The sequence below is a fragment of the Haemaphysalis longicornis genome, unplaced genomic scaffold (genome assembly GCF_048455015.1).
Source record: "Haemaphysalis longicornis isolate Haplotype H1 unplaced genomic scaffold, Haemaphysalis longicornis Haplotype H1 scaffold_1, whole genome shotgun sequence".
NCBI lineage: Eukaryota > Metazoa > Arthropoda > Arachnida > Ixodida > Ixodidae > Haemaphysalis > Haemaphysalis longicornis.
The window spans coordinates 36,216,836-36,229,449 of NW_027526203.1; the positions used below are offsets into that span (position 1 = coordinate 36,216,836).

The 12,614-nt window shown below is 47.2% G+C and overlaps 1 protein-coding gene across 1 annotated transcript in view; it reads left to right on the forward strand.

Annotated features, from left to right (window-relative positions):
- LOC144164224 (regucalcin-like) overlaps positions 1–10,456 on the forward strand; it is a 42,188-nt gene extending 31,732 nt beyond the window's left edge. Inside the window, exon 5 of the mRNA XM_077694766.1 lies at positions 10,248–10,456. Within this exon, the coding sequence (XP_077550892.1) occupies positions 10,248–10,456 (209 nt within the window). The remainder of the gene's footprint in view (positions 1–10,247) is intronic.
- The last annotated feature ends 2,158 nt before the right edge of the window (positions 10,457–12,614 follow it).

Genomic DNA, 12,614 nt, shown 5'->3' on the forward strand with positions numbered 1-12,614 from the left:
GTCGTTCTCATTTATTCGCTGCAATCAGCGGTAAATTAATGCTAAAATTCCCCAACCACACTCGTTAAAGCCTTTTTCAACATGTCCAGCGCTTTCGGGACACAGGGGAGGGAGGCGTACAATACGTAGACTAAGCAGCTGCTAAGTATCCACTCTCTGCTGATCGCTGATCTATGGTCATTAGAAACTCGGAACCTCGTTCCAAAAATTTTTCCACCCGAGGCCTCAGCTTAAATTGCACCACTCAAGCCAAATGGTAGCTGTTGTTAGGCATTCTTTAAATAAAATAAATAATTAGGATAATTGCTAACGTTCCATCGTATTTTTAAGTAGATATATATACGCTAATAAATCATTTCTGTTTGATTGGTATAGGCAATCTGTAGAGCTACCGTTTATGCAGAGGCTTAACATAAAAAGAAAGAGGAATTTCAGCCAACTATTCAGTCCGCGTAAGTCGGACATTAATTAACATGTACACGTCCGCGCAGAAGTAAACGGAGAACGGGGGCGATGGCCGAATTCAATCGCTGCGCGGGTAGGACCTCCACGGGAACCAGGGAGGCCGTTCAGCGGGTACGCTCGCACTGCCCCCGCCACCCCATCTGATATGCTTAATCGCCTCTCTGCTGGCGTGTCAGACGGGCCGTGACAGTTGTCAAAGGACAGCGCTGGGCGATCCGGGTTACGCTGCCCCTCGCAGCCGGCAGTAGTGGCCAAGTCCGCCGCTTCTAGGTTTGCCCGAACTACGCGCGCTCCAAAACCTGGCGTGTGGCATTCAGAAAAGTGAAATTATGAGTCTTGTTCAGAGGAGGCATAGTATTTCCTGTTTCCTAGTTTACAGCGGTGTGCCTATGTGATGCAAGACATTATAACTCCTGGGATGCTTTCTATATTCTTGAGGCATACTTGGCAGCCACCTTATAATGTCTTGCATCACATAGGCGCACCGTTAAAAAACAGAAAAACAGAGAATACTATGGCGCCTCTGAACAAGACTCATAATTGCACTTTTCTGAGCGCAACACGCCATGTTTTACAGCGCGCGTTGTTTGTGCGAACCCAGAAGCGGCTGATTCGGTCACTACTGCCGGCTGCGAGGGGCACCGTAACCAGCGCTGTCCTTTTAAAACTGTCATAACCGGTCTGACGCGCCAGCAGAGTCGTGATAAAGTACATCAGATAGGGTGGTGGGGACAGTGCGAGCGTACCCATAAAGTTTCTTCGTAAGTATACTAGAGAGGAAACTGCGCCTAGTAATCCATGTCGTCGTAAGGGTTTATGCACAGAGTTTCTTACAGTATACACTAGAGAGGAATCGGCGCTAGCGTCTATGCGGCTCACATCAAGGTCGTCTGTGTCGTCATGGACCGCCATTATACATCGCTCTCGCCTTAGTTTCATCATTGAGTTGGACGTTTTAGTGATCGCAAATTTAAACAAGGTGCCACAAAAACGCGAAAAATAGTGATCAGTTATGTAAGTGAAAAATAAAAACAGGCTGTTTTAAAACTAAGAAAAAAAAGAAGTAAAGCGTATTTTTGCCGGAACGGTTGTGCCTGCTACTCCGCAGGCCAAGGTTGTGGTTACGAACAATGTTATTATTTGGGGGTTAACTCATTAGAAAATGTGATTTCATTAATTTTACCATTATTTCAAAAAACAAGTTGTTTGAAGAGTTTCGAAAGTTTTTTGAGCGTGCCTATGAAAACGTTGCCTTCGTGGTGAACCGGTGCACCGCGACCGCCAGCTAGTTTAACATGGAGTGAAAGAGTCGTGGACGGTGACAAGATAGAACGCATACCAGCGCCCGTATCTGCCGTATCTTGTCTTTGTAGAAGTACGTTTTGTTTCTTCTTTTCGTCGGCTACAAATTTCGCGGCGGCATATTATCCGCTCAGTCATACGTCCTTCGACTGCGGCATGAGCAACGTCAGGTGCGATCACGCATTGACTGCTGTTTCACTGAACACGGCTACCACAGAAACGGGAGGATTTCGGCTTCCTTGTAGCTCGTAAACGTGTGAATGCATAGTGAAGAAAGCAAATCCCAAAAACCGCTTAGGAATACAGGTGTCATGCCAAGGCCAAGCCAAAAAGGATGTCTTCCCCCGAACCCCCACGACGACATGGCTTACGAGGCGCAGTTTCCTCTCTAGTATACTTACTAAGAAACTCTATGGTTTTATGGGAACACCCCCGTTTTTGGCTTTGGCTTGGCATGACTTTGCTTTCTTCACTATGGATTTGCTTTCTTCACTCTGCATTAATAAGCCTACGAGAGGAAGCCGAAATTATGGTCCCTATACCGAAATCCTTCCTGTCAGTTCCTGTTCTGTGGTAGCCGTGTTCGGTGAAACAGCAGGCAGTGCGTGATGGCACCTGAAGTTGGTCATGCCGCAGTCGAAGGACATATGACTGAGCGGGTAATATGCCGCGGCGAAATTTGTAGTCGACGAAAAAAATAAACAAAAGGTACTCCGACGAAGACAAGATACGACAGACACGGGCGCCTGAATCCGTCCTATCTTGTCATCATCCACGACTGTTTAACACCACGTTTTCTTTTTTCTTGTTAAACTGCAGCTGACGGTCAGTGCACCGGTTCCCCACGAAGGTGACGCTTTCATAGGCACGCTGGAAAAACTTTCCAAACTCTTGAAACAACTTATCATTTGAAATAATGGTAAAGGTAATAAAATTAGAGCCTATAAGGAGTTTCCCCCCAAATATTAAAGGGGTACTGACACAAAATTTCGGAGGCGAGATAACATCGGAGATAGATTGGTGTGAACACATATACATCATCTGCAAAATATCAGCGGCGAATACAGCCTAGAACATATTTAAAGTCAATTTTATAGTGTGCGAAACGCAACCGAGCAGCCAGCAGAGGACCACGCGCAATCGACATCCCGCGGATATTTTTCAACAAACAACATTCAATACGTCGCGAGTTGCCGCTTCCGCACTGCCGGCGTTTTTCGCCGGCTCGCACGGCTCGTCGCTTCAATCGGAGGGCTGGAGGGCGGAGCTTCTGCTCTCGAGAACGAACGACCCTATCGTTTGCGGCGGAGGCGCTGTGATTTCGTCAGCTCATCGGGCAGCTGGCCGCGACCAAAGTTTACAGCGATTCCAGGCACTCTGTTTCTATTACTTTTTATTTACGTTGGACAAGCAAACGCGCCGGAGACACGAAAAGCCCACTGAGCGAGCCGCACGGTCGCTGTGCAGGCGGCGGCCACGGCCGCGAAGTGGCCCAGGCCGGCGCAGGTAGCTCGAGTGATAGCTTGTTACCGCTGCACGAAATTGGACCCAAGTAGCCGCTTATATGAGAAAGGAGTTAATGATGCGATGGCGGGTTGCATTAAAAATTGTCATCAGCACCGCTTACGAGAGCGGCAATCGAATATCCACCGCAGTGCTAAGCCGAACACATCTGTAGGCGGACCTGTAGGCAGACCACCCGGCTGCTCCCAGCGCGCGTCTTGCCACCCACTATCTCGAGCGTCGCGCGTCGTTCTTTAGCCGCAGTACCATTCGCACTCGTAGGGCCTGCGTCACGTCCACGGTCGTTTTTGTAATTAAGCGGCTCACGAAATCAGTACGTGGGGGCATTTGCAGAAACTGCCGGCGATGCGGATTCGACAGTGCCACGGCAGCTCTGCTCTGTGATATCCCTCCCACGGTCAGTGGTCAGCTTTGTTCACCAAAATCCATCGGTTCACCGCACCCGCTGAAACCGAAACTGCGACTGGCCGCATTTAAAATGCCTATAATTAAACAACCGTCGCACGCTGAAGCAAATGAGGTTTCTACAGTTGATAAGTAGGTAACTACTTACTTATCGCAACAAAAAAAAAAACAAGATGCAAAATTTTTGTGTCAGTGCCCCTTTAACATTGTTCGTAACTACCACCTTGGCCTGCAAAATAGCAGGAACAAAGATTCCAGCAAAAATAAGCTTTACCTTTTTTTTCTGTTTTAAAACAGCCTGTTTTATTTTCCACTTACATAATTGCACACTATTTTTGAGGTTTTTGTGGAACTGTTAAAATTTGCGGTCACTAAAACGTTTCAATCCAAATCAATGATGAAATTTAGGTGAGCCCATGATCTAATGGCGGCCCATGACGACACAGACGGCCTTGATGTGAGCCGCATAGACGCTAGCGCCAGGTTCTTCTCTAGTGTATATTGTAAGAAACTTTATGAGCATACCCACTGAGCGCCGCCCCTTGGTTCCCGTTGGCGCTCCTGCGAGGCGTAGCGATATAATCCGGCCACCGCTCCCGTGCTCCGTTTACATCTGCGCGGACCTGTACATGAAACACGTGGGCCGTATTATTGGAAGGTGGGTCTAAGTAAAACCAATTATTGAGATCAAATGCCCGGAACAAATTTTGAATGACTTCCACGAAAAAGGTATAGAATTCTATAAGCTTACTGCTAAGGGAATATATATGAATTGTTCTTGCAATATTCATGTTTTTTTTTGTTAGATTATAGTTGTCGCTTGCCTTACTGTGTGCAAGTGTACTGTATTTTTCGAGATGCCCAATGATAATGTGCGTTTATACGCATAATTCTTGTACTTATGTACTCCAATGTGCATTATTATGTACTTTCTTTTGTATGATTGCTTACACAATTTTCTAACCCAGTATATTGTAATATTTCCAATCCCTTCACCGATTGTTACCTGTGCGACAGCCAAAACCCTAGACCGTTCGCTATCGCATATTCTTGTTGTTCATGTGTTGGTGTATGCTATCTATGGAAACAGGGGGCGGGAGCTACTCAAGCTGTCAAGAGCAGCTTTTTCTTTTGCCGCCTCAACTCCTACTTAAAACATGAAATAAAGACCATTGTTATTTTTTATAAATCAATACACGGACTTCAGTTAATATGTTTCATTTACATTCAGGGCACCAGGGCATTACAGGGAGGAGTGGGGTTTCACAACAACTACAATATGTGAAACGATAGAGTTCAAGGCCATCATGCATCGAGAACGGCTTTAAGTTATTTGTGTCCACCATGGAGTCAATGGCGGCGGAAGGTTGGTTCTATTCTCGGCTTGTTCAGTTCAGGGAATGAGTGAGTCAAGATACAAATTAGCCCAACGAAACGACACACCAACTTTCAAACCACTATTCTAAATTTTACGGAATATGAATGACAATTCCGAAAAGCGGTTGTTTTAAGTTGGGGCTGTGTGAAAGATTTTGGGAACTAAGTGAAAGCAATGAACATTTACGCCGTAAATACAGGTGAGGTAAGTTAAGTGTCTTCTTCATGTCAGTTACGCTAGAATGGCGGGGGATTAGATAATACAAAACTAAAGGTCTGGTTTTGAATTGATTCGGGGCGAGGATGAGGGTGATTTGGAACCATTCAAGAGTGTGCATGAGTATTCTAGTTCTCGACGCACCGAGGTTTTGTTAAGAGTTTAAGCTAAGAAGAAGATGAAAAATTGCGGCCTAAATATCCTAGCATGCGATTACAATTGTTGGTGATATAGTCAACATGCATTTTCCGAGAGAAATTCAAGATCCGAGAGAGAAGACCAAAGCACTTCTATAAATCCTCGTGTGCTGTAAAAGCACCGGTAATGGCATACGTGCCAGTGTTGCAATATTACCTCAGAGCAAATTTGCTGTGTTCAGAATTTTTAACGTTAAGCACATAGCCCATTCATTGCGCCAACTGGATAGATTGTCAAGATCGGTATGAACCTGCCAAATTAGTAATTAGGTTTTAGATACAATGCGCAGTCATTAGCGAATAGCTTAACGGTAGAGTAACTGATGCAACCAGGGCGATATATAATGAAACAGAGAAACGCTAACCAATTGACCCTTGATGTACAGTCGGCCGCAAAAGTTTGCGGGATTTGCAGAGCTTGGCGGAGCGGCGCGAAACTAGAGTTCTTGTATATCGCGTAGCGCAAGAGTTGCGCGTCGGATTGCGCCATGCCGCAAGTTCCAGTTTGACAGGAAAGCCCGCTTTCAGTGTTGCGCACAAGACCCCGTATTTAGTTAGTTCTGCTCAACTGAGCTTCGGCGGTTGCGGAAGCGGCGGCAGTGGTGAACGCTCAGCTGATAAACTGCCGACTATCGGGCGCCAGTTTTAAACGCAGAGCATGTCTTAGCCTCACCTCTTCCTGCGTCGGACGGCGTCCACAGCTCCGCGTCCGCAGCAGGTGCGCCTCTCCTCCATCCCTCCTCTCTCTCAACAGCAGCTGGCGCGCGCATGCGTCGTAGTCAGCCCGTTCGCTCCGTCGTGGTCTCGGCGTAACAGGTGCGTGATAGCAGCGCGATGGGGCGTGGAAGGGCACGCGCTGCTTGCGCATGCGCGCTCTCCCCCCCGTACTGCTCTCCCTCTACTGCGTGCGCTGCAAGTATAAAGCGGCTAGCGGTCGCTCGTGCTTCAGTCACTGTGTTGCTCCTGCCTTCCTTGGATGACGCTCGCTCCACCCTAATGCGACTTTACTCTCCTCTCTCTACCCCAAACCAACAACAACGCAACTACGACCCAACTACCCACCCTAACGCGACTTTACGCGGCGTTAACGACCCCCAATGCTCTGCATTTACTCGTGTTCCCCTCGCGGGAAGGCGCGGGAATTTTTTTTGTCCCTACCGCTCCTAGCCACTTCTTTTCGCCGCTCCCGGTCCCGCTGGGGCGGCGGCCCGGCGGCAGCTCCTACATGCGAGGCGGGTGGCTTTCCCGCACCACCTGAAACACAAGATGGCGGATGGACGCGCAACTCTGCTTCCCTAGGGGAGATATATACAGGAATTCAAGCGCAAAACTGCATTGCTGCGCCATCTGCCGCAACAGACCGCCGGATTGAGGGTCACGGAGCTTGCATGCCCGGCGCACTTTGCTCACGCCTGTCCTTTTTTTGTTACCATGCGTCTCTGGCCACTTGCTTCCTCGTGACGTGCTATCGATATTCGCGGCAATCGCTGTGGCGCCGCGTGACCATCGCCACGGGTCTGCCTTCCTCAACTGACAATTGCAGCACAAGACGTCGCTGGAACCCGCCTTTCGCGCGTGGACCAAGGTTGCCTGAATATAGCTCAATCTACCAAGTGATATTCTGGTCTAACATTAAGGTTATAGGCCTGTTGTAGCCTAGGAACTGACGAAAACTGTCTGTGTCGACAGGGTCTGCAGAAAGAAGTAGCGTCGGCCAAATTAATTATTGCGGCAAAGCCAACTTTCTTGTGAATGTTCTCTGGCTCTCAGTCTAATGTAGGTATTTTGGTGGGGGGGGGGGGGGGGGGGGTACGGGTAAATGATGCTAAAATTGGCCTGTGGGACAACTATGGCATAACGCCGAGTTCTTAACCTACTTGTTCTTACCTTAGTTTACACTGAACTTCTAGACGTTGCGAAATCCCCGTGTTCTCTCCATACATGGCCGTCTATGGAGGGCGTATGGGAACAGAAAACGGTTGTAATCCGTGTTTTATCAAAATTACTTCATCCCCTTTGTCTGCAAATCGGACTCGAACATGCGGTCGTTTTTCTTAGTTTTTTTATTTAGTTCGTAGTGACAATTACACATTCAGACTATTTCTAGCGTTCTGCTGAGTTTTCTTGGCGTTTTATATAATTTTGCGGTTCATGGTGTAGTTGTGAATATTGCGTAATTGCCGTCGCCTCTCAAAGCACAGGCTTCATTAGGAGGAAAATGGGCAGCCCCATGTTTTGCCGCTGAATTAAATCTCTAGTCTATCCAAATGCTACTCAGCTAATTATCCAGGAAGTATTCTCAATATCAAAATCACAACAAGGCGTTTGTTTCGTGCACTACTTGGACTGCACTCAGCTCCGCTAGTTATCCTTTCCACAAAAAAAGGGCACTAATTTTTTAATTTATTTTCCACTAAGCTCAAGTGTGTTTACCTTCATTTACAACCGGTGCACCTTCTCGTCATCACACGAAAAACTTTGCGCAAGAACTGGGATATTTGCCATGCATGTAAGAGTTAACAGATTGCCTTCAAATGTGCGGACGATGGCAGAAGTGCTCTGAAGTGATTTGAGTCGGTAATTTATTCTAATTTTTTCGTCCTATCGGCCAACTGTGGCATGATTTTTTCGCCAAAATATCTATACTAGATTGAGAGCCAGAGAGCATTTACCAGAAAGTTGGCTTGGCCGCGGTAAGAAATTTTGCCGACGCGACATCTTTCTGCACACCCTGTCGACGCACGCAGGATTCGTCAGTACCGATTTATAACAGCCCTATATTCTTAATTTTCGACTAGAATATCACTTTGGAGATTGAGCTATATTCAGACAACCTTCATCCCCGTGAGAAAGGCAGGTGCGAGGAACGTCTTGTGTTGCACCAGTTAAGGAAGGCAGACCCGTGGCGATGGTCACGCGGCGCTACAGCGGTTGCCGCGAATATCGAAAGCACGTCACGAGGAAGCAAGTGACCAGAGCTGGATGATACCAAAAAAAAAAAAAAAAAGGACAGGCGTGCGCAAAGCGCGCCTGGCACACAAGAAGTTCCGTGAGGCTCGATCCGGCGGTTTGTTGAGGCAGATGGCGCAGCAATGCACTTCTGCGCCGCTCCGCCGCGCACTGCAGATCCCGCAGACTTTTGCGGCCGACTGCACTGCAGACGTTACAGTAGAGGAGGGAGATAAGCTGTCATAGCATTTATGCAATGTTTTTTGTTACAAAGGACATCTTTCTTCTAAATACTTTGCTGAGCATCATGATTAGTTAATCGTAAAATACCATATGAAAGGCTAATGCGAAATCAATAAAAATACAGTAAGTGTCACAATATAGATCAGAGTTAGCAAAAAGTTAGCACACTACCTGCAGGTCTCTATAAAGGACAGAGCTGCGTTTTGTATCACGTCTTTCTAAAACCGTTATTACAATCGTTGAAGCAAGAATGTTCGTCTAGAGACTATTAAATGTGAACTCATAACGCTCTACATTTTACAAAGAGTGTTTGCCAATGAAATGGGGCGCAGTTGTCTGGGTAATTAGGGTTAACTGATTGACGAACGCGGACCACCTTCCACTGCTTCCAACCGCCTGGCAAGCGTAAACACTGTATAGACTGGTGAAAAATCTTAGAAAAGAGTTTGTGGTGTGTGCAAGTCAGTACCTTTCGAAATTCGAATTTATGTCATCAGGCCCCGCTCAAAAAGGTATTTCAAAATTCTAATTTGTTTTGTGGCTCCTATGCAGTCCATTATTATAGGATCCGTATCAAAAAATGGTGCCCAGTAATATTTGAATAGAAGACAGAACTCCGGAAAACCTAAACAAATCGCATCGTTTAAAAACTTACATTTTTTATTCAGAACAGAAACTGCCGCAGTGTGCATTGCACTGTCTATATTTTACCACTCACAAATGAACAAAATTTTGGTAGGTTGTTTTGTAGGTAGGAGAATAGAGTAACATTAAAACGAGCTTTTTTCGCATTAGCAAATTTGCGGACGCACTCGGCGTTACCGTTTCGGTACTGAGACCACTGCTAGGGTGGGTTTGCGCGCTTTACAGAGCAAACTTATCGCTTCTTTTCTTCCGTAAGCGTCGAAAGATCACCAGAAGTCGTACATTTGAGTCGCGTTGAGACGTCCAGCGAACGGCCTGCGGGAGCATGGGGGGCGAACGAGGAAACGGACGAAACATCGCACGTCTAAAGAAGAATCGGTGGGCGCACGCACGTTGACATTCGAACACAGTTCCGGGAGTACGTTTTGCTAACCGTGATGAGGGCACACTTTTAGGGTGTATTTTCTTCAGTATTTCTAATGATTGTTCGAAAATTTGAATTTAAATAGTTGCCCTGACGTTCCGCGGATTCTTATGAATTTAATATGTGTTAGAACATATTCTGTGGTTCTTTTAGCTGGGTATACCGGCTTTGCAATGGTTTTATTGTTTGTTTTGAAGCTGTTGCTATTGTTTTGATTTATTCGCTCGCTGTAAACTATGGTCAAGAAGGAAGTGCAAAGTAAATAAAGTGTTAGTCACGAAAAAGTCCGTCAATCCTTCTACACTCCTTCAGAAAATGCAATGATGGTGTCAGGAGGTAAGGGTTACCGTGCAGCGTATGTACTACTCCTAAAACTCTCCACCCGTGTGGTGTCGAAACCATTCGCAAGCACTCCAGCAGTTGCCTTTGCCCCGGTAACCAAAGCACTTATAAAAGTATGTCCTTCAAGCTCCGAAAGTTATTGTTTCATGTCCTCCAGGTGCGGTCGTGCAAAAAATCAAGCTCCCGACCCAGCACGTGACCTCTCTCTGCTTCGGGGGCCCACGATACGAGGACCTCTTCGTGACTTCTGGGTTCATCGGTCTGACCCGCGACCAGCTTCACAGCCAGCCTGACGCCGGGGCCATATTCAAGATTTCGGGAATACAAGGAACCAAGGGACTGCCGCCGAACTGCTTTGCAGCATGAAGAAAAGCCCGCTCGCTACAAATCTCGCTGCAGCCGAGTCCATTGCCCCAAATTGTTTCCGCTGTGCTGAGAAAAATTAACCGGAAAGTTTCCAGAAGAATCGGTATGCTGGTCGGTAATGGCTACCTGAGGAACAGGGTTCAGGCAATGATTTATGCTGGTACAGTGACTGTTTTAATATTCCTAACGACTCCGGCACTTTGGTGCATTCAAATTCTTCTCGTTTCGCTAATTGTACTCATTATATTTCATACGCAGTTATATGTCCAAATTTAACTAGGCACCACACTGCTTGACCACTCTCTTTGAGCATTTGGGAATTCTGGCGTGGTGTAATACATGAATACGTAATAGGAAGAGCAATTTCGCAATCGGAAATTAATGGCGGTGAGTCTGATCATAGATGCAAACATTTCGCCTAAGGATGACACCCGGCCTGAAAGCAGCAGTTTTCTCACTATACTCGGGGACATTTTAAGAACGACAAGTGAAATTGTCCCCGGCGCCTCATCACCATAGCCGGCTGTTACTCCGCGCGGCGGAAAGCGTGCTTTACTCCGAGTATTTTGAACTTGACCCGAATTTTTTCTGTAATTTCTCGCCGTTAATGTGATTATAAGTTTCAGCAGCAACGACGAAAAAAAAAAACAGGTGCAAAAATGGAGGCGATGTTCCGCATTTAGCGCAATCTCGCTTCAAAAAGCTCGCAAGTGTTGGCATCCGGGCCCGTCGTTTTGGCGGATTGATACACAACACGAGCTATTGCCGTTCTTAGTTTGCACCCGAGTATAAAAACACCGGAAACCTCTTCCATGGTGTCGTGCGCATTTGCGCAGACGGAGTTTCACAGCGTTTCTGCCTCACGTCGCCTTCACTCTCCAAAGTTTCCGTCATTTTTCCCCTCCTACACGTTGTGAGAAGACCGCTACAGCGTTCGCATGAGGGACTGTTCCAATGGGCGCCGCCATCAGCGCCGTCAACGTGGCTACGAAGAATGCAGAATACTAATCGACCACAGAGTGCGACTTACTTAAGCACAGTGAACGTATCTCCAGCAGGCCGATTGCGCTTTGCCGCTGGTCGCAGTCTTTTACAACCTCGAAAGCGACAAACGGAAACACGAATAGATCTACAAGCGTTATGTTGGTTATTATGTGCGGGGGCCTCTCATGTGGGTGTTGTGCCTAAGCTGCCGTTGCGTCACGCCGCGAGTAGGGGTTGCGGTTTTACTGCCATAAATTATATTGCATGTTTCTCATGTTTTGCTGAGCGGCATCAGTCGTTTGCCGAAGCTCTATGGGAAGTTGAGACGCTATACCCGTAAAGCTTGTTCAATGCGCTAAACTACCCATAAAGTTCATTCAGAGTCAACTGGCCGGGGTAACGTTTGGACGTGGTCGGTTGGAGCACGCAAGCGGGAGTTTCAGACGGGGCGTAATGAAGCCAAGATTCACTTAATGCGCTGTGGGATCTCGCAATAACGGCAACACATTCTTCAGTCCTCCATTTAAATACAAAAGAAATGCTTTTCGTGAGCTCAAATCGCTGCAGTGCGGCGAGAATAGTAGCAAATCGGTTACTTCACCAACGCTGAAGTATGACTAGTACGCTAACCTGGAGGGAATTTGACAGAACCAGGCACTATGAGTTACTTCCGAAAGCTCGGATTGTATACCGAAGCAGCCATTCGCACCTTGCCTGGCATTTCAGAGTTGCGATGTGTAATTTGGTTTATTGTAAAATTCCTGCCAGCTGATAATCGACGCAGGGGAACTACACAGACGCGAGAACCCAAGCATTTTGTCTGCGCCCCAAGGTCTTTCCTTTATCCAGTGGTAATAGCGCGAAAGTCTCAGATTTTTGTGCTTCATCGAATGCGTGAGGTAGAAGAAGCAGTTGTAAGGTACACAGAATCGCCCAGAAAACTTGAGCGGGAGGCCCGGGCCGGAGATCGTCAGCCAGAGAAAGGACACAGCCGTGCCTAAGGGCGGTCGGATGAGGTCTCTGACGTGGGGCGACGCAGCCTGCTTCGTAAAGGGAAACAGCGGTAAAGGAGGGAAGGCCGCTAGCCTACCACACGTGCAGTGCGTATACGAGCCACCTTGAGAATCCCAATTACCGACGGGGGTGAACAGGATGTTCCTCTGCAGTGGAAAGT